We start from the raw sequence: 20,894 nt of genomic DNA, 5'->3' as shown, positions 1-20,894 counted from the left end.
ATGTTATATCATTTTGAACTTTACATTTATCCTGGATGAAGTCGAACGAGAGTCATCGCGTTCAATGTATGCATATCTATTACATGTAGCCAATGGCTGGACAATTAACTATTAGTAGAATCCGCCTTCATCAAATCGGAGTTTATCTAGTTCTGTCCAAAGTCCAAGCTCTCGTTTAAACGTTTAAATATCTTTATGACGCTGGAATTAGTGATACACAAACGGTCATAAAAGTCTTGAATAAGGACATGTATATTTCGCTTAGATGACATCTTCGTTTAATTAAGCAACTCACACTGATGTACTCCTGAAACTTTAAAACTAGTTATATTTTCTTTCCTGAAAACCTTAAAACCTGTTAAAAATCTTGTAATGTGTTAAATGTTGTCGCATGAAATTGTATGCTTATATTTGATAATACCGGGTACTACGCTCAACTAATGTAGGAAGCAAAATAGGATATATATGTGAAAGATGGAGGATGAAGAAACGATAGTGACGCAATATCCTCTTCCTGCTACACACACATTTGTAGCAGACGACAGGACCACATCTGTAGCAGACGACAAGACCTCATCTGTAGCAGAAGACAGGAGCAATAGTGCTCACAATGGCGGTATGATTATTTGTAATGATTTTATTTGTTTCAAGTTCGAGTTAGTACAATGTAATACACAAGAGTGTATTTCACGTGCTTAATTAAGAATGACACCTTACCGTCTTTGTTCGAAAAATTGCAGGAAAATAAAGAAACTTTTTATCATGTATGACTTTGAAATGATACTTATATATGATATAAACTGGTCTATATGTACTTAAAATTCTTCAAACCCCATAAAGATTAATGCAATATAAAACTCATTTACTGTTTTTATACCCGCACTTACTAAAGAAAATTCGGGTATAATGTTAATTTTATTCTTTGATTTTCATCTAATGGAAGACTGGTCAAGGCTCCAACTTCCACCCCGATGATGACGCTGGCGTCCTCAGGAAGGCGATGAAAGGACTAGGTAACATACAAACGACTGAACAAAATAACTTGTACAACTAATTTAAACCGTGTAAATATATAAGGTAAGATAAGACAAAGTAAGGTAAGGTAAGATAAGACAAAGTAAGGTAAGGTAAGATAAGACAAAGAAAGGTAAGGTAAGATAAGACAAAGTAAGGTAAGGTAAGATAAGGTAAGACAAAGTAAGGTAAGGTAAGACAAGGTAAGATAAGATAAGACAAAGTAAGGTAAGGTAAGACAAAGTAAGGTAAGGTAAGGTAAGACAAAGTAAGGTAAGATAAGATAAGACAAAGTAAGGTAAGGTAAGATAAGACAAAGTAAGGTAAGATAAGATAAGACAAAGTAAGGTAAGGTAAGACAAAGTAAGGTAAGATAAGATAAGACAAAGTAAGGTAAGGTAAGGTAAGACAAAGTAAGGTAAGGTAAGACAAAGTAAGGTAAGGTAAGGTAAGACAAAGAAAGGTTAGGTAAGGTAAGACAAAGTAAGGTAAGGTAAGATAAGACAAGGTAAGGTAAGTTAAGACAAATTAAGGTAAGGTAAGACAAGGTAAGGTTAGATAAGACAAAGTAAGGTAAGGTAAGGTAAGACAAGGTAAGGTAAGGTAAGACAAAGAAAGGTTAGGTAAGGTAAGACAAAAGTAAGGTAAGGTAAGATAAGACAAGGTAAGGTAAGGTAAGGTAATACAAAGTAAGGTAAGGTAAGGTAAGACAAGGTAAGGTAAGGTAAGACAAAGAAAGGTTAGGTAAGGTAAGACAAAAGTAAGGTAAGGTAAGATAAGACAAAGTAAGGTAAGATAAGATAAGACAAAGTAAGGTAAGGTAAGACAAAGTAAGGTAAGATAAGATAAGACAAAGTAAGGTAAGGTAAGGTAAGACAAAGTAAGGTAAGGTAAGACAAAGTAAGGTAAGGTAAGGTAAGACAAAGAAAGGTTAGGTAAGGTAAGACAAAGTAAGGTAAGGTAAGATAAGACAAGGTAAGGTAAGTTAAGACAAATTAAGGTAAGGTAAGACAAGGTAAGGTTAGATAAGACAAAGTAAGGTAAGGTAAGGTAAGACAAGGTAAGGTAAGGTAAGACAAAGAAAGGTTAGGTAAGGTAAGACAAAAGTAAGGTAAGGTAAGATAAGACAAGGTAAGGTAAGGTAAGGTAAGACAAGGTAAGGTAAGATAAGACAAAGTAAGGTAAGGTAAGGTAAGACAAAGTAAGGTAAGATAAGATAAGACAAAGTAAGGTAAGATAAGATAAGACAAAGTAAGGTAAGGTAAGGTAAGACAAAGTAAGGTAAGATAAGATAAGACAAAGTAAGGTAAGGTAAGACAAAGTAAGGTAAGGTAAGATAAGACAAAGTAAGGTAAGGTAAGATAAGACAAAGTAAGGTAAGGTAAGGTAAGACAAAGTAAGGTAAGATAAGATAAGACAAAAAAAGGTAAGGTAAGGTAAGATAAGACAAAGTAAGGTAAGGTAAGGTAAGACAAAGTAAGGTAAGGTAAGAACAGATAAAACAAGGTTAGGTAGTTTATTTTCCAATTTTGGTCCCAGAGAGCAAACAAGTTGGAGACCATCTGATAAAACGAGACGCTACTTACTGTAACAGTAATCAATTTATTATAAAATATACTGTTTAAATGTAAAAATAACAAAACTATATTTGTTTAATGAATTCTATTATGCTACAGTTCTTACAATGTTTCAAGTTCTTACAATTTTTTAAGTTTTAAGGTCGACGGTCGACTGTAAAGTGTACTCGGGTACAATATCAATGTATCTATTATCTGCTGACATATCAATATAATTAACATTATTATTCTAGCACTGAATAATTTACTTAATAAATTGAGCTTTGAGAAAATGTTTGAACACAGGTACAGACGAAGATGCCATTATACAGGTTTTGGGACACCGCTCTAACGCTCAAAGACAAGAGATCAAGAGAATTTACGAAGTCATGTTTGCAAGGGTAACAAAAATATATAGATATCTTTAATGCTAAACAATCCTCAGAATAAAAAAGCAAAGGCCTCCTGAGGGAATCTAATCTGTGAATAATGCCATCTTTCCAAATAATATTTATATTGTCTCAAAAAGGTATTAAACTATATTATTTTACCAATATTGTCGCGTATGAATTTAAAAAATAAAAAAAAATCTCTTGCCAAAAAAAAAAATAATTGATGCACAAGCCCCCTCCCTCATTGCTACATACATGTACCTATTCTTAGGCTATTTGTTGAACTTCAGAATCTAATAAAAGACTTGAAAAGCGAGTTGGGAGGAAATCTTCTGAAAGTCGTCCTTGCTTGTATGAGACCCCCTGCTGAGTTTGACGCCAGGGAGCTCAGTAAAGCCATGGAGGTAAGATCATTCAATCACCCCAAAAAAGAGAAAAAAGAATCAGGATTAGCTTTTTAACCTATTGTTCTATTCTGGTTTGAGGTTTTTGTTATAACCAGTTTGTTATGTGTTATAACCATTCGTTTTCAGTAGATTATTTATGTTAGTAAAAGGTTTAATGACTTTAGCATCGAAGCATATAGTATGAAAAATATTGTTTGTTATTATCTGTAGAATGTTTGATACTTACGATACATTGTTTTTATTTACAATAGAATGTTTAGCATCATCGATAGATTGTTTGGTATTACGGGCATATATCATCGATAGAGTGTTTGGTAGTACGGGCATATATCATCGATAGAGTGTTTGGTAGTACGGGCATATATCATCGATAGATTGTTTGGTAGTACGGGCGTATATCATCGATAGATTGTTTGGTAGTACGGGCATATATCATCGATAGAGTGTTTGGTATTACGGGCATATATCATCGATAGAGTGTTTGGTAGTACGGGCATATATCATCGATAGAGTGTTTGGTAGTACGGGCATATATCATCGATAGATTGTTTGGTAGTACGGGCATATATCATCGATAGATTGTTTGGTAGTACGGGCGTATATCATCGATAGAGTGTTTGGTAGTACGGGCATATATCATCGATAGAGTGTTTGGTAGTACGGGCGTATATCATCGATAGATTGTTTGGTAGTACGGGCGTATATCATCGATAGATTGTTTGGTAGTACGGGCATATATCATCGATAGAGTGTTTGGTAGTACGGGTGTATATCATCGATAGATTGTTTGGTAGTACGGGCATATATCATCGATAGATTGTTTGGTAGTACGGGCATATATCATCGATAGATTGTTTGGTAGTACGGGCGTATATCATCGATAGAGTGTTTGGTATTACGGGCATATATCATCGATAGAGTGTTTGGTAGTACGGGCATATATCATCGATAGATTGTTTGGTAGTACGGGCATATATCATCGATAGATTGTTTGGTAGTACGGGCGTATATCATCGATAGATTGTTTGGTAGTACGGGCATATATCATCAATAGAGTGTTTGGTAGTACGGGCGTATATCATCGATAGATTGTTTGGTAGTACGGGCATATATCATCGATAGAGTGTTTGGTAGTACAGGCGTATATCATCGATAGATTGTTTGGTAGTACGGGCATATATCATCGATAGAGTGTTTGGTAGTACGGGCGTATATCATCGATAGATTGTTTGGTAGTACGGGCATATATCATCGATAGAGTGTTTGGTAGTACGGGCGTATATCATCGATAGAGTGTTTGGTAGTACGGGCGTATATCATCGATAGATTGTTTGGTAGTACGGGCATATATCATCGATAGAGTGTTTGGTAGTACAGGCATATATCATCGATAGAGTGTTTGGTAGTACGGGCGTATATCATCGATAGATTGTTTGGTAGTACGGGCTTATCATCGATAGAGTGTTTGGTAGTACAGGCGTATATCATCGATAGAGTGTTTGGTAGTACGGGCGTATATCATCGATAGAGTGTTTGGTAGTACGGGCGTATATCATCGATAGAGTGTTTGGTAGTACAGGCGTATATCATCGATAGAGTGTTTGGTAGTACGGGCATATATCATCGTTTTCAAAAGTAAGGAGGGGCCGGGCAGACTCGTTTAAAAAATCTTACTAGCCGAAAAAAATACCAATATCAATAGACGTTTAGTATTATTGTTACATTAAAAATTTTAAATTTATCAATTTAAACTTAACTATAACTGTAATACATGTAGTTAAGTTAAAATTGATGAATTTTAAACTTTTAATGTAACATTATCAATGGATTGTTTAGTACTAGATTTTGACCCGTGTGTGCACGGGTTGACATGGCATATGATATCGGACATTTACGAAATAGATACATCGACAAACCGTATTGTTGACATTTACATAACCAAGCTTTAAGCCTACAATAATGCTATTAATTTCACTACACTCCGCTTAGTTAGAATAATCTAACTGTTGCTTCTTCGGGCCAGGCCTTCATCACAGTGAAAATGCCTTCCATATACCCGTAATGTAGCAAAAAATTGCAGAAATGCTCTAAAACGATTTTGGCGAAAATCAATGAAGGCGCTGCATTGAAAATGACAGTAAAATTATTTATAACAAACCAGTTTTGGGCTGTAAATACCTTTCATCTAAAAATTTAATTTAATATCTGTTTTACGGTGCTACCGTTCTGGCGAGCGCAGCAAGAATTTATTACACATACCTTGCATTATTGTCAACCTAGTGTAATTAAATATTTAGGTATCAACGAACGTCAAAGAATTTTTGAGAGAGTATTGCTCTTCAATAATTATGCCAAAGGTACTAATTTTAACGGTTATGATACATAGAGCGCAACCCCCTACCCAGAGAGAGAGAGAGAGAGAGAGAGAGAGAGAGAGAGAGAGAGAGAGAGAGAGAGCGCACGGTCCCTGTTTGTAGGTGTGTAAAATAAAATGCAATATCTACATAAATGTTTTAACTTTTTATTTTTCATTTTATTCCTTTTTATTTAGTTTAAAATGTCCTATTGTTTATTTCCTCCCTACTCATATATTTACCTGCCTACTGTACATGCATGCACAGTTAGCTTAAAAATGGATCGATATGACAGTAAAGTATGGCTCTTGCTAATATATATTTATATAATCTCTATATAAAAAAATTTAAAAACAAATCATATGTCAATGAGGCAGGTATCGCACTCTACACTGAAATAGCTAGTACACTCATTACAGATGTTTGATCCACCTCTAAATTTATCGCGGGAAATATAGCGTTAGAGCACTGTGAGGTCTTCCATGACTTTATGTATCTCGACTCAATACGAAAGTATGGAAGCATAGTCCTAAACTTTTGAGTCTCGCCAAAGCATATGCGGTACTCAAAACGTGTCTTCAAACTTTAAGACACCGTAAATTATGACTTAAAAGTCGGCCATTTTTGGCATAGCACCACGGGTGAAAACATTAGAGAGCATTATGGGACATAGACAAAAAAATTTGTTTGAAGATGCTCGTTCTTTTTCCCGCGCACACTGGTTCTTAGAGGGTGCTGCGCGCCGGCGAGCTACACTCGCTATAAATGAAGAATTCAACACTTTTTCACAAACGTTTTTTAATCGCTTTAAAATTTACACACCATGTTGACATTCAGAACTCTCGGGATTTTTCATATTAAATGTACTGAGTTAGAGTTATCTCACGTATTCTCTTTGATGAACAGAATATTGATCAATAGCAGATTTTCAATCAAAATTAACACGTATTTGTATTATCGTTTCTGAGTTTATCCATGCAAATGTGATATTGTGGCAACATAAACTAAAGACCATTCCGTGATTTTGCGAGAATGTAATGCGCAAGATTGTAAAATCCAAAAATTCCATATTATTTCCGGATTTTTTAAAGAAATTTTCGTTGATTATTAATTAGCGAAGCTTGATTTAGAAAAAATGAATACAAATTGGTAATCATCAAGTACCAATGATGTTAAAAATATATAAAACAAAAGACAGTACTCTTCTGATTTCTCGGTATTAAAGCCCAAAAATTCGAGTCTAATATTTTAATATAGTAGTATAGATTATGAACAGACAATTTGGTTCCATTTGTTAACTGTTGATCAGATGCCATGAATAGATTGAATGGGGTTTTTTTATTAATAGATTGTCTAACAGATTAAGTAGTGTTCTGCTCGCATATACTCAGGTTTCGTTGTATTTAACTGGTTCTGTTGCCACTGAAGCAATCTCTGATAATTAAAGCAATATGAGCTGCATTTTTCAAGTTGAAATTTTTTTTTACAAAAATGTTCTTTTCTACTAAAATGACAAAAATATCATGGTTTTTAAATTTCTGTTAGCCATATTTTTGTGGAAAAGGCCGTTAAGAAGCCTTATTTGGAGCAAAATTGAATTATTGTCGTCCTGTACAAAAATTGATTTGCTATATATTCCTTATAAGAGAAATATTTCTTTCGACAAAAGTTAATGATTTTTTCAAATCTTATTAATCATAAAAGTTGAAGTTTTATGAAGACTTATCATACTAGCAGGTTTTTGCAGCAAAATAAAATTCTAAAAAATACAGCTCATATTGCTTTAAATTTTCTAGGCAACTGATATATATCGTCTGCTACTGTCCATGGTTACTGGATATTGTCGATAGAAATTATAGTTTTTTTGAAAGATATCTTGGTACTTTTTATACATATACTAATGTAAAGTAGTATGACATTCTGTTGATAAATTGTAATTGTGTATAAAGTCTGCTGATTCCCGTGAATGTTCTTGATGCTGCTTGTAGATGTCTCATAACCAATATTGATATGATATAGTAAATCATATGAAATGATATGATATTATATGACAGAATGATATACCGTATTATATTTGATAGATTATACGATATGTAATGATATAATTATAATATGATGGTATGACATGACAACACATGACATAATTTCTGTAGGGCCTCGGAACGGACGAGGAACTGTTGATTGAAATCATGTGTAGCAGGACTACTGACGAACTCCGGGAAATTAAAATGGCGTATGAAAAAAGTGAGTAGAAGAGTCATTTTGATGTGACGTTTTAATCAGATTGTATCAAGGCTCCATTTTTTCAAAATTTTGTCCTCATCAAGTAAACATTTGTTGACTTAATACTACTTCCTCCGTATAGACGTAAGTGTTGTAGCTCTTTATCACTTAGCATTTTCTACTGAAAATACCGTATGTAATCGGGCTTTCCGCGACAATTTTAGAATACAAGAAAACTCTGGAAGACAGTCTGAAAAGCGAGACGTCTGGGGATTTCAAAAGACTAATGGTTTCCTTGACAACGGTAAATAATAATGACATTACTCTATCATATAATAGATTAGTTAGTTTTAAAAGATTTAGTTTTATTATACTTTCATGTTAAATACTGAAATCTGATTGGTTTAGACCCAGTTGATAATCCGTTCTATTACCCTCAGCGTTAGCAACACACTAAGCAACGGGTAACACAACGAAATGTTACATGAGCGTAAATTATGCGCGTACGGTTCGCCGTGGAATTCACGTCCTTTTTATATAAAAGCAGTAAAAAAATCTCTAAAACCAAGACATTCAGTATAATAGAATAAATAGTGCCTGTTTGGGAGGGTAACAGTTGAAATTGACACCCCTCGAAAACCATTGTCAACCATCGCTTCGCGTCGGTTGACAATGGTTTCCTCGGGGTGTCAATTTCAACTGTTACCCTCCCAAACAGGCACTATTTATATTAAAGCATTTGTTTATCACGTGATATCTCGGATTTCTCTCACACCGTTTTATTTTTTATTAAGTGTGGTCGTTTTGAGGATTCAGCTGTGGACCTCCAGAAAGCAGAAGCAGATGCAAAGGTAGCCCTACATCTGAAATGGTTACTATAGTAACGGAATTACAAAATATACAAAGGAAATAATTCAATGAAAGAATGAAAGAAGTTTGTTAAAACACGAGTCAGGTTTTTGTCCGTCATGAGACTACGGGGTTGACGCATAAAATATTTGAGTTAATTACTTGAATTGTTTACAAACAAACCTTAATTAATTCAAAGCTGATTCAGGGAGCTTGCTTTCTATGAAAATAAACGTGTAACGGAACTATATATACATGTCTTTTTATCACATACTCCATATCTAATCAAGCCATCATTGAAAAATCAAATGATATAACTATATTTTTAATTCATAAAAAACTATAGTAAGACGCCGAAGAAGATAAATTTCAGATAAGCCTGACTGATTAGTCCGTGAGATAATTAACACTTGTAAGTATTGACAGAAATTATACAATGCTGGCGAGAAGAGGTGGGGCACGGATGAAGCGGTATTCAACTCCATCCTGGCGTTACAAAGTTACTCCCAGCTACGGGCGGTGTTCGATATGTACGTCAAGGTAGCCAACAAGGACATTGAGGACTCCATTAAGAGCGAAATGTCAGGGGACCTCGAGGCTGGAATGCTAGCGATAGGTACTAAGAAATATTGGCCTCGTGTAAATTTCATACAGTTTAATTTAAAAATTTCACGTGGGAAAATATCTCGTGTTTTGATTTTTTTCGTGTAAAATTCAAGTTAGATAAAATTGGTTCGATATAGAAGCTAATAATGATTTATTTTTTAATGTTATCAAAAGTAAGATCCATTCTACAACATTAGTTGTTTACTGAATTTTCTTTCATCTAGTCAGAATCGTCAAAAACAGCGCAGAATTCTTCGCCAAAAAACTCTACAAGTCCATGAAGGTAAGCTTTAAACTAACCAGATAAACCTTCGGTCCTGCATTACATGGAATTTTATTACATTACAAGTGTTAACGTTGTTTTATTGAGGGCGCCGGAACAAATGACGATGATTTAATCAGGGTATTAGTCTCAAGGTCAGAGAGGAATATGGACGCAATAAAAAAAGAGTTTGAAAAACTCTATGGACAAAGCTTAGCTCAGTTCATCGAGGTATACAAATTCTTTTCTAAGCAATCGGAAAAAATAATATTTTTGTTATCTAATATTTAATGAAAGAATTTTTAAAAACTTGTTTGCACTCGAGTGTAAAAATGTGAATTAATTTGCTTGCAGTAATTAACTTATTGCTCTGTTTTCAGAACGACACCTCTGGAGACTACAAGAAGATGTTACTGGCCCTCATCTCATAATTATACGGAACACATTTGCAATGCCAACTATAAAAACTTGCCTTAAAGAACGTAAATTTATCAAGAATTTGTGTAAATATGACAAAAAATAAAGGAACGAGTATTAAAACTTATGAATTTCTTTATTTATTCAACAAAAACACTCCGTTTTAATGACATCTTACAATGACCACGATGTACGATCTTGAATTATCTTCTTTACGTCTTACATATGATGTAAAGCCTGTTCTAAAAATAAGACTCTTAGTTTTGACTCGATTTTACAATTAGAAAAATTCTTTTTATTAACAACCTATCAATACACGAATTCAAAGCGAAAAATAGATTACTTACGGGCAGACATAAGAACAGTCTGCCTAGGAGCATGCATGATTTTATCAAATCATAATTGTCTGGTGGAAACATCTCTCTCCATCGGATGAGCTATTGCCAATATTCTGCTTGTGTTCAAGGCCAGTTAATGCAAAAGCTAATGCAAAGAATAGAATTTCCCATCTATATCTAGATCCTGCATATTGTATATCCTTCCGACGACTGTACCTATTTTAATCACCCTCTTGGAAGGGGGAGGGGGGTATGAACTCATTTTTGGGAGTTGATTTTAATCAACTCTTCTATGCAGTTACTCTGGCAAACCGAAAGTGAAACAGTGTTATGACCTAAGCGCAAATCATCACCCCTGACAAGACTTAGTTCATGAAAATAATAGAAAAATTCAAAGAAATGTATGCTGAAGCATTGTTTTTCAAGGAAACTTATCAATAAACACCTTGAAAATAGTCAGATTTTATATAATACGAACAACTAAGATATTTTTATAGTCTCATGTATTCCTACGCCAGAGTTTAAATATAGCCTCGTTCGACCAAATGCTCGGCTGTCTCCGTATTAACGGAGACAGCCGAGCATCGGGTTGAACGAGACTAGAGTTCGATATCAATAGTGCTTGGATCCATAAAATTTTTCGAATTGCTTCGATTACATATACATAGTTTGAAATCTATCTTTAAATTTACACAACATGATTCATATGGGGTTTCTCGAAATTCTTGTCGGAAAAGTCTAAAATTCATATAATAAAAAAGTGCGTAATTCAAATACAGACTAGAAACTAATTGTCATGCAAAATAAGTTGATTTTAAAATAAATGATAATCGATAAAATCATCTCCCGTCAGTACTTTGATTTCTATATGATGCCTTCTTTCCCTTTTACATGACCAAATGAAAGTATAACCTTTACCGCGGTGGAAAGACATATTCGGCTTAGTGTCGATGATTTTATAATGTCGCGTCGCTAACATGGTAGTAACTGCTCATTTTGTTTTAAATGGAAATCAAATGGCAAAGCCATGTACAGCCTGATAATGCAGTTCTTAGTAAGGAAATGTTTTGGGTGTTAAAAGAAAACCAACACAGAGAGGTCAAACTGAGAGGTGAGAAGAACGATAAAAATGGAGATATTGGACATTTGTCCTTGCAAACTCGTCGTGCAAAAATGAAACCAAAGTTCAAAACATATACTAGTACTTAAAAAACGGCTGATAGTATTGTTTCAACAGTTGTATTTAATTACAGAGAGAGAGAGAGAGAGAGAGAGAGAGAGAGAGAGAGAGAGAGAGAGAGAGAGAGGATGTTACAAATCAGTTCATGTAGAGCTCTTTTGGATTCTTTACTATTCTGTTTTATTTATGCATGCATTTATGACGATGTATATGCATTATACATCAAATCCTATAGGATATGAAACAATAGAAGTAATGACAAAAATCGTTGATTATGACCATAAATATTCTTAATTTCGTTAGGTGATATACATTAGGGTCACTTTCTATTATCTTTTACGGGCAGTATAGGAATACAGTTATATATTCACACAACAACCTCTGTATATATTCACACATGTAGTTTCATACAACAGCCTCTGTATATATACCCACATGTAGGTTCATACAAAAATCTCGCTACGACGAGCAACGACACCCAATCCCTTAATAAAAGGAAACTTGGAAAGGAAAAAAGACGCAGAGGGATATTTATTGATCCTTTTTGACTGGTGTGGCCCCTCCTACGATAGCTTCACGGAAATGGTCGCTGGCTGCAAGATATGGGACAATGTATAAAGAGGCTGAAGCTTTGGCAAATAATGGCGGCAATGTGACAGCAAGCATAGAAACACTGGTGATCTTGGTACGCTGACTCCAGATCCCGAAATATCCGTACGGTCCCCAGCCGACACCGGCTATCATCAGGAAGGCGAACGTTATCTACAGCGTTGGAGGGAGAAGTATAAGTACTGTGGAATCCTTTTTATATCGTGGTGGATCAATGTTCGTGGGTAGCCATCATATTTCTGAATCGCCGTGACGTAATTTTGTTGATAGCAAGTCTTAGAAAAAGTTGTATGTACTTTCATGGGAATGTAAATTCGTTGGCAAGGGTTACACACAAAAGTCACGAACATTGGTCCCCCACGAACAACAATGAGTCCACAGTTCATTTATTCATGTGATAAAGTGATAAAAAGGAGAATTTAGAAGTATTCCGGAAATTTGTATCGAGTAGCTTACCCAGACCAGCTGCTTTTCCGTGAACCAGTTTTTCGTGTTGACCTCCAGCACTGTTGGAGAGTCCACGTAACTTTTGGCGGATCTTAGGAAGAGTATTGCCAACAAGAACAGGGTGGCGTATTCTATCGTCATGACCATGATGAACGAAGCGTGGTTGAAGTCGTGTTTTAGCCAGCTCAGGCCACAGGAGACCCCCGACGCTTCCATGGAGTAACTAAACAAATATATCTTGTCATCGGCATATTTTCTAAAATAAATGACTGACACTTTGCTAAACTAAATACAACAATCGGTTTAACCTGTTCCATCCTAAAATCGGAAGTATAGCCCACGTGATCGCATGCAACCAAACAGCGAGCGCTATCAGCCACCACGTCCCTGTCGTCATTGTGTCATCTAAACAGTAGAAATCATTCAGTGAACTAACACTCAGTCAAATTGTAGTTCAGTTTAATTGACAACAAAAGACGCGCGCATCCTTACAGATGTGTCGTTGTCGATTGGCTAGGTACCGCTCCAAACACAAAGTGAAGATAAACGCCGGACACGCCATACCGCCTGTGTACGACTCAACCCCGTACAACTGACATCCTCGAATACCAAACACCCACCTAGAACGACATCCATGACATTGTGACGTATCCTTAGAGCAATATATTCACAAAAATGAAAACATCTAGCATCCGATATGATTATCATGTATTCATTTTTATTGGGGTTTTTTTTAAATATATAAATATCATCATATAGCGATCAATATTTCAAAATCAATTATTTTGTAAAGTCAATAGTGCAGACAGCAATAAATTTGATCAAACTCAATCGATGCATACTATACAATAGAATTTTATGAATAACAGATCATAATGTATTATACGTTGACAATACAATAAAAATGACAGTCATTAATAAGTTAATTTATTGTATAGGCATACCCGTCTGTACACCCCATCCCATTTACAATAAGAGATTATTGTCTCAGCAACGGAACGCATAAAAAGATCATCAATAATTATTATGAAATTGTTTTTTACTTCGATTTATTCATTCCAGAAATACTTTTGTGTACAAATAAAGAACTTTGAATCAATTGATTTAGGTAAAGGATGGTTTGCTCTAGTGGGAGGTTAACACACAATGCACATATTATAAAAAGGGGGGGGGGGGGGCGAATTTGAAATAACTCGCTTTAACGAGATACCTACCCGTTGCAACGCGATGTGAACTCGCGATTGTTAAAACCGGATAAGAACTCGTTACGAGATAATCATCTCGTTAACACGAATTAAATATATCTTTACATCTAAAAAAAAATGTGCTTATCAGGCTTTTGTAAAATAGCTGAAAATAAAAAATCCAAGATCATACTTTCCATGCCAGCTTGATAGACCGGAGAAGGGAAATCCAAGAACTACCAGGATATTGGAGAACGCCAGGTTTATATGCAGAATGTTCTTGGGGGAGACCAGCACACACTCCTTCATAAACGTCTTGAGCACGAATGAATTTGCCAGTACCCCGCTCACTCCTGTTGCATGTGAAATTAAATGAGAAATTTGCCCCTTTAAAATGCATCATACATGTACATTGATGATTGATGCGTATTCAGTTGAACTTGAATAAGAAAAGATATTCATATTAATTGATAAAGAGATTCCATCGGTCATTGGTCTTGATTGTATCGCTGTAGTAATCGCCAAAGTAGTATTATGCAATAGCGCAACGTGAATGTTGACAAGAAAAAATAATTAATCTTAAGCCATTAGCTGATGCGACTGATTTTTCAGAATACGTACAATATACTAATGAAATTTCTTTGTACACGCAAAGACATAATAATCCTAAAAGTTAGAAAAAAAATCTTTCGTTGAGTAGTTACAAGTTCTGTCTGTACAAATCTCCATCATGTTAGCGAGAGTTTGGCCATTCCGTCTCAAATAGACCATCTTTTAAACATGCATTGTGGTGATGTTGATCTAGTTTCTAATAATTGCTAATCAAATTTTCCCCAACTTTTAAAAGAGCAAAGAAAACATGTAACAACTAACATTAGCTCCTAATAATGGCAATGTTTAGATAGCAGCCGGTGGAATCTGCAAGTTCCGCTCTCAGCAAAATATTTATTTCAATATCTAAAAAAAATTCCGAGGTATATTAGTGTACATAGCTTATCAATTATGCATTTGGATAAATAAACCCCCTCGATAAAGTTTCTACTTACCGAAGATGAAGTAAAGGATAGCCACACCCTTGTGCTCCACCTCCGAGAATTCCCCCGTCACTGCAGCCATGGTCTGAGAGTGAGGCGGCGAGGATTCGCGCGACGAAGTCCGATTATTAGCTATAGATGTAGAGGAGACTCCGGGAAAAAGAAGATCCGACGATCCGCTCTGAGCAGGAGACCCCGGGAATAAGACGAGGTGGCAGTGCTGTACAGGTATTATAGAGCGGAAATCGATAGCAGCCTCACGGAGACTGCGTGACAGCCATGATCGACAGCTCGCCAATTTAATCACTCCAGTAGTTGTCACCTAATCAGCCTCCGTGAATAACAAGCTTATCTTTTAGCAACAAAACCTGTGTCATCCATACATAGTTTTAGTGTTGTTGTTTTTTCTTGGGGGGGGGGGGGGGGTTTGGAGGGGGGCTGTTTTTTGTTTTAATTATTTTTTGGTATTTTTTCTATGTAATACTTCCTTCTACAAACTCGAATATTGAATAAGGAAATCCTTTAAAAAGAAATAATAATAGTATATCAACACTACAGTTAATTTTGATTTCATATTCAATATTAATCTTTTTTGTGTGTGACACACGATGAAACCTATTACCTGTTATATAAAAAGATTTATTTTCCCTCATGAAAAATCATATTTCCCGAGGGCGTTGCCCTCGGGAAATATGATTTTTCATAAGGGATTAAATCTTCATATTTCCCTCACAATTATGCAATAACTGTATAAGATGGGCTGGAAAATAATTGGCCATGGGGACTGGTTTGTTGTTGCATCATCTCTATATTTATAAAGAACATGGATCATTTAAGTAAAGCCGGAATCGTAATCATACTGTATCTAAATTAAAACATTTTCTAAATGCTATTTTCCCCGAAATGAATGATGGAAGAAAAAATCAAGTTCTCTTGAGGGGAAAACTACAACATAGTAGATGTTCCAAATGGGAAAAATGGCTTTGAAAGGGAAATGCCTATTACATGTATATTAAGCCTCATTCCAAAGAAAAACACGTTGTTCTTCTTCTTTTATAACAAGTTTTCCCCTTATGAAAATCTACGGTATGATAAATTGTTCACCCTTTACGAGGGTTTCAAAAACTATCATATAGACAGAACATTTATTGCGGAAAAATTATTTGTCTAATTAAAATTTTGCTGTTTTCAAACAGACTATGTATTGTCGACGTTGTACGGGAGCATGCAACCAAAACGTCTTTTAAAAAGAGACATCTGTAATCTTTTTTACTCAATCAAAAAAAATTTCTTAGACCTTTAAACGCATATATTTACATGTGAATTTTCCAGTGTCTTTGCCTGTGATAACACTACGTATCGATTTTGTACTAAATAACCCATAATACAAATGACGCCAAATTGAGGCGCCAGCTGGGTTTGCTTATTTATATTTAAATATTTAATCGTACGATGGCTTAAGATTATATAAATATATGTAATAAGGAATCATTTTTTTGATATTATGAGGTGATAATTTCGGTCGGGCTTTATTGTATTTGATCACTCCCCGACCAAAATTATCACCTCATAATACTCGAAGAATGATTCCTTATTCCTTATGTAATGTTCTACAGTGACCTTTAGTTTGTGTTTCCCAAGTCATCGCCTTCACCCCCAACTTTTATTCTGCAACCACATGACTTCTGACAGGGCTAGCCATTTTGACGTCTTCAAGAAAGACTAATTCTGATTGGACCACCAGGAATATTAAACAATGAAACAGAGTTTAACATTAGCTATCACAATGGCCGGTCTGGTCAGAAGTTGATGTGGCTGCAGAATAAAAGTTCAGTTTGGAGAGTATTTAAGGAATTTTATCGGAATTTAAGGATGTCAGTAGCATACGTTTGATGTGAGATTTTAAAAGATTAGTGCGAATGTTTCTCGACTTGTTGCAATACTGCTGTTGTCATAGGCAAAATCCCATCGTGAGCCCTGGACCGGTAAATGTCGAGTAAAAATAAACTGGCGACTTTGAGAGAATAATGACATATATTTCCGCTATTTTAAGACCCATCAACTTGAAATTCGGCATTAGTGTATCTCAGACATTACTTTTATGAAAAATGCATGCATATTGCGAGTGTTTTAAAAATTAATTGATTTATTAGGCTTTTGAAACGAGCTGGTAGTTTTTTATCTGGGTCAGAGTTCGACCCCTTTCTTTATTTATGGTTACATTGAAATTAATGTTAAAACAGGCTTGGCCCCTGTGCTTAACCCTAAGGATAATTAAGTAACAGTTCTTGCATTTTAGTAAAATCAATGTATTAAGTCAAGAAAGTTGTGATCGAGTGCAAATACGGCAACTTCAGAAAAAGTAATGTTTCCCAAAGAGTATTCATAAATTTGAACAAAAACTGTCCCGGGAGGGGGGTGTTAAACACGGGATAACAACTAAAAAGCCAAACGTTTCTCAGAGAGAGAGAGAGAGAGAGAGAGAGAGAGAGAGAGAGAGAGAGAGAGAGAGAGAGAGAGAGAGAGCCTACAACAATGTCGGATGTCCAGGAGAAAGGCTATATGGGGAAACAGCATACTGTGACACAGGTATCTAACGTTCTACCGTGATTTTTTCTTCATTCCATGCCTAGAAAACGTTTCTAGACCTAGGTGTTTTGCAGTGAGTTCGTCTCTATGTGGGAGAAATACTCTCGCTGGGACTCTAAAGAGGGTTCAATCAGACGGGATGAAATCAGAACCAGCTAGACCGTCCATCATTTTCTACTTGTGACGAACGCGTGGTTATGACGTTAAAATACTAGACTGGCTATCAAATTCCAATTCTCAAATATAATATCAATTTTGAAAGGAATATTTGAAGGTATTTTGGAGAAAATGTACATATAAGCTGATTTTGAAGCAGAATTTACTCTAACTTTGTTGTTTTTTTATGAAATAAAAAGAATGGTTGCTAGTATTTTGATTTTTCCCAAGATATAAAAAATGCTTACGTTCGTACGCCCTCTTCTGAGGCTTTTGGTTGCAAAAATATATGAATCATTCTTTAATTAACATTTTATGACACAGGGGTTTGCAAGATACAATGTTATGAGGGTACGTTATGCTTAAATTCGCATAAAAAGTAAGTCTGAAATTACATGTTATTGCAGTGGTCTGAAAATGAATACCTATTTTCAAATGAGACCGAATCTTAACTTATGAGATATCCTGTTGTGGCCAAAACAATTTTTTCCGGTTCTCTGCAAAATACTAAGAATTCATTTAAAATCATTGAAGCCAATGCAGGTCTTTTTTGTCGAATCATATTTCAGAGTGAATCTTTATTGGTTCACCAATTAATATATAGTAATAATATATATAATAATATAGTCGAAAAACCTTAAAAAATTAACAGGAATCGTGAAGGGATAGATATACACCTCTACAAAAACTCAACATCACTCCTGAAGCGCTTATAAACCTGTTTTACATTCCCGATTTCGTAAAATGCAAGTCCGCGTTGGTTCAATCATCAAGTCTTCCCCTTAACATGGGAAAATATGCACATATCCATTGATTGTTCCGAAACAATTTGGCAATACTTTAGTAGAAATCGTCGTCCTAGGACAGCTAGCGTAAAACTTATGAATAATAAACACAAATTTTGATGTTTTTTTCCTTTGAATTGTGTACATGGAGGAGGATTTTTATTCAATTAGTGAAGCCTACTGAAAAAAGTGGCTTCCTCCATCTAACTGAACAACAATAAAACAACTCGACGATGCCTTTGATCTAATATTTTTTTTATCCCTTAGGGAATCAACTTTTCAGCAAAGTTTTATAAGAAGATTTTTAAAAAAAAATTCAATTAAGTTTTAGCTATAACCTTGATCTTTAATTGGTGATATTCTTCAGGATAAAATGTTCCTCAAATCTCCAAAGGAACGCGTAGATGCATATATATCGTATCAATTTTTTTTTACTGTTAAAGTAATTAATTCCAGTTTATCGAATGATAAACCAGTTGGGACATGCAATTTTATGAAGTGTATGAACGTTATATCAAAATGGAATTGGGGAAAATCTCCCTCTTCTCCATTTACGAGACCATAAAATAATCAATGGCTAAAAACAGGACGAGTCGGAAGATTGCCTACATTTGTCTGATAAAAGGTTCTTCCTGAATCGTTCTATTCAATCTACAGGAATTTAAATAGATTGGTTCATGTTTATGATGCGAATTCAATTTCATGATATCAATTTCTTACTTATGTTTGTCACATGATAAGCATTCATTATATTGCTTATTTTTATCATTATTCATTTTTTATAAATGTGGTGAGTTATATAGGTCATTTATATTTGACAGAATATGATGATGTGCCAAATTCCAAGTCCCGTCCCCGGGGTCTTGTAAATGTCACCATATGCTGGCTGTCATCGAACGCACCATTATCCCTCTGTAACATTTTCGTTGGTCCAGGTTTCTTATGTGGCATTTCATTATTTATTCTTTGTATTTATCATGATTTAAACTTTAAACTACCGTTGTGAATATCTATAACTTCATATATATAGATAAGTATAAAGGGGAAAAAACGTCCGAGGAGAGATTATTTTGTTTGATAAACCAGATCAAAAACGATTTGCTTCAGCGAACACGACAAAATGAAAACAAATACTTCATTGAACAAAGGAGCGGAAGTTAATTGCTATTTTTTACATGTGTGCAATTCAAGTGGCTGCTTCTTGGCTTTTAAACAAGACACCTGAGCGGGTGATTTACTTTCTGAAAGTTACTGCAAGAACTTTGGACAGCATTACCGTAATGGAGAACGTAACCCGGATCTTGAACGAGAGATACGCCGGGGTGGTGCTCCCAAACACCGTGCTGCTGGCCCTGGGGATGACGGTGGGGGCGGTCGGGAACGTCGCCGTCATCACACTGTACGCGTCAACGATACAGGACAAGAAAGGCGACCGCTACTTTATCCCCGTCTTGGCCTTCATTGACTGTCTGGGCTGTGCAGCCAACGGCGCATTCTACACGATAGACAACTTATACCTTTTCCTTTTCCCGAGTGATGCTCTGTGTCGAGTACTCATATTCCTGTTGACGTTTGCGTCTGGTTTTTCCGCCCACGTCTTGTTGGTCATTGCCTTACAGAGGTTTCTACTGATTTGTCGCCCCTTTGGACAGCAACTGACCCTATACTGGAGGAGGGTCGCCCTGGGGATCATCACCGTGGTCTGCCTTGGGTACGCCTCTCCCCTGCTGGGTATTGGTGGCGTTCGCCACTCCAACTCCACTTTTCTCAATCGAACGTTTCCAAGTCACGAGTGCGTTTTGTCTGTGGAGAAGTCGGCGGGAACAGTTCTGTACTTTGGACTGATCGCTTTGATCAGTGTTGCTAACATTTTGATTACTGTCGCTCTCTACGTACCAATAACCAGAGCCATATATAGGACATTCTCCTTCCGAAAGCGGACACTCAGCTATAAGATTAGAGAGAAGCGCATGTCCGATAGTAGAACTACCCAAATCTCCCATATAGAGATCCAGGAAGCAACTAAACACGAAACATCCGATATCGCCAATAACGGAAAACAGACAATCTCCCCGAAGAGGGCCACCAAAATACACCAGAAGACTCGCACGTGCGAGTCAAAGAAAGACAAAGTGAAAGCCACCATCAACCTGATGTTTCTGATCATCATCCTGGTGTACATTTTGTCCTATATCCCCACCCTGGCCATTCTGATCGCCACCTACACCCTGAGTGACTTCACTTATCTGGAACTGTCGACGGCTGGAATTAACCTGTGGCTCTTTTGTGCCCGTTTTCTGCTTCTAAATCACGTGGTAAATCCCTTCATTTACGGATATTTTGACATAGGGTTTCGAGCGGAATTCATAAAAATTTGCTGTTGTTTCGATAAAAGAAAAATTGAATATTCAGTGAACAGCCAAACAACTTAATAATTTGCAAGAACTTTTACTACATTCCAAAACTGCCTTGGAGAACTTGGCCGATTTATG

At 35.8% G+C, this 20,894-nt stretch overlaps 3 protein-coding genes across 3 annotated transcripts; 2 read left to right on the top strand and 1 right to left on the bottom strand.

Annotated features, from left to right (window-relative positions):
* Positions 1-500: 500 nt before the first annotated feature.
* LOC128166980 (annexin A4-like) lies at positions 501-10,224 on the top strand. Its single transcript, XM_052832465.1, has 11 exons — positions 501-616; positions 944-1,013; positions 2,877-2,971; positions 3,253-3,366; positions 7,877-7,967; positions 8,171-8,250; positions 8,741-8,797; positions 9,222-9,411; positions 9,626-9,684; positions 9,772-9,894; positions 10,044-10,224. The coding sequence occupies exons 1-11, from the start codon at positions 611-613 to the stop codon at positions 10,092-10,094; spliced, it is 936 nt and encodes a 311-aa protein (XP_052688425.1). The 5' UTR covers positions 501-610; the 3' UTR covers positions 10,095-10,224.
* Positions 10,198-15,130, bottom strand: LOC128166981 (visual pigment-like receptor peropsin). Its single transcript, XM_052832467.1, has 7 exons — positions 14,885-15,130; positions 14,032-14,191; positions 13,147-13,274; positions 12,963-13,059; positions 12,664-12,877; positions 12,016-12,360; positions 10,198-11,977 (listed from the first exon to the last, which is right to left on the bottom strand). Exons 1-6 carry the CDS (start codon positions 14,952-14,954, stop codon positions 12,130-12,132), a joined length of 900 nt encoding a protein of 299 aa, XP_052688427.1. The 5' UTR covers positions 14,955-15,130; the 3' UTR covers positions 10,198-11,977; positions 12,016-12,129.
* A 4,335-nt stretch (positions 15,131-19,465) lies between these two features.
* LOC128167109 (cholecystokinin receptor type A-like) lies at positions 19,466-20,841 on the top strand. Its single transcript, XM_052832643.1, has one exon. It carries the CDS (start codon positions 19,578-19,580, stop codon positions 20,832-20,834), a length of 1,257 nt encoding a protein of 418 aa, XP_052688603.1. The 5' UTR covers positions 19,466-19,577; the 3' UTR covers positions 20,835-20,841.
* The last annotated feature ends 53 nt before the right edge of the window (positions 20,842-20,894 follow it).

Source organism: Crassostrea angulata, chromosome 10, assembly GCF_025612915.1.
Source record: "Crassostrea angulata isolate pt1a10 chromosome 10, ASM2561291v2, whole genome shotgun sequence".
Classification (NCBI taxonomy): domain Eukaryota; kingdom Metazoa; phylum Mollusca; class Bivalvia; order Ostreida; family Ostreidae; genus Magallana; species Magallana angulata.
This window is presented reverse-complemented; position numbering and strand designations above follow the sequence as displayed.

Excerpts from the sequence above, each read along its gene's own strand:
- LOC128166980 (XM_052832465.1), top strand. Across the intron at positions 3,367-7,876 it reads AGCTCAGTAAAGCCATGGAG|GGCCTCGGAACGGACGAGGA; the intron begins GTAAGATCATTC and ends TAATTTCTGTAG. Across the intron at positions 7,968-8,170 it reads TAAAATGGCGTATGAAAAAA|AATACAAGAAAACTCTGGAA; the intron begins GTGAGTAGAAGA and ends CGACAATTTTAG.
- LOC128166981 (XM_052832467.1), bottom strand. The coding sequence starts at position 14,954 with ATGGCTGCAGTGACGGGGGAATTCTCGGAGGTGGAGCACAAGGGTGTG. Across the intron at positions 13,060-13,146 it reads CAATCGACAACGACACATCT|ATGACACAATGACGACAGGG; the intron begins GTAAGGATGCGC and ends TCTACTGTTTAG. Across the intron at positions 12,361-12,663 it reads CGGAAAAGCAGCTGGTCTGG|ATAACGTTCGCCTTCCTGAT; the intron begins GTAAGCTACTCG and ends CCAACGCTGTAG.
- LOC128167109 (XM_052832643.1), top strand. The coding sequence starts at position 19,578 with ATGTGTGCAATTCAAGTGGCTGCTTCTTGGCTTTTAAACAAGACACCT.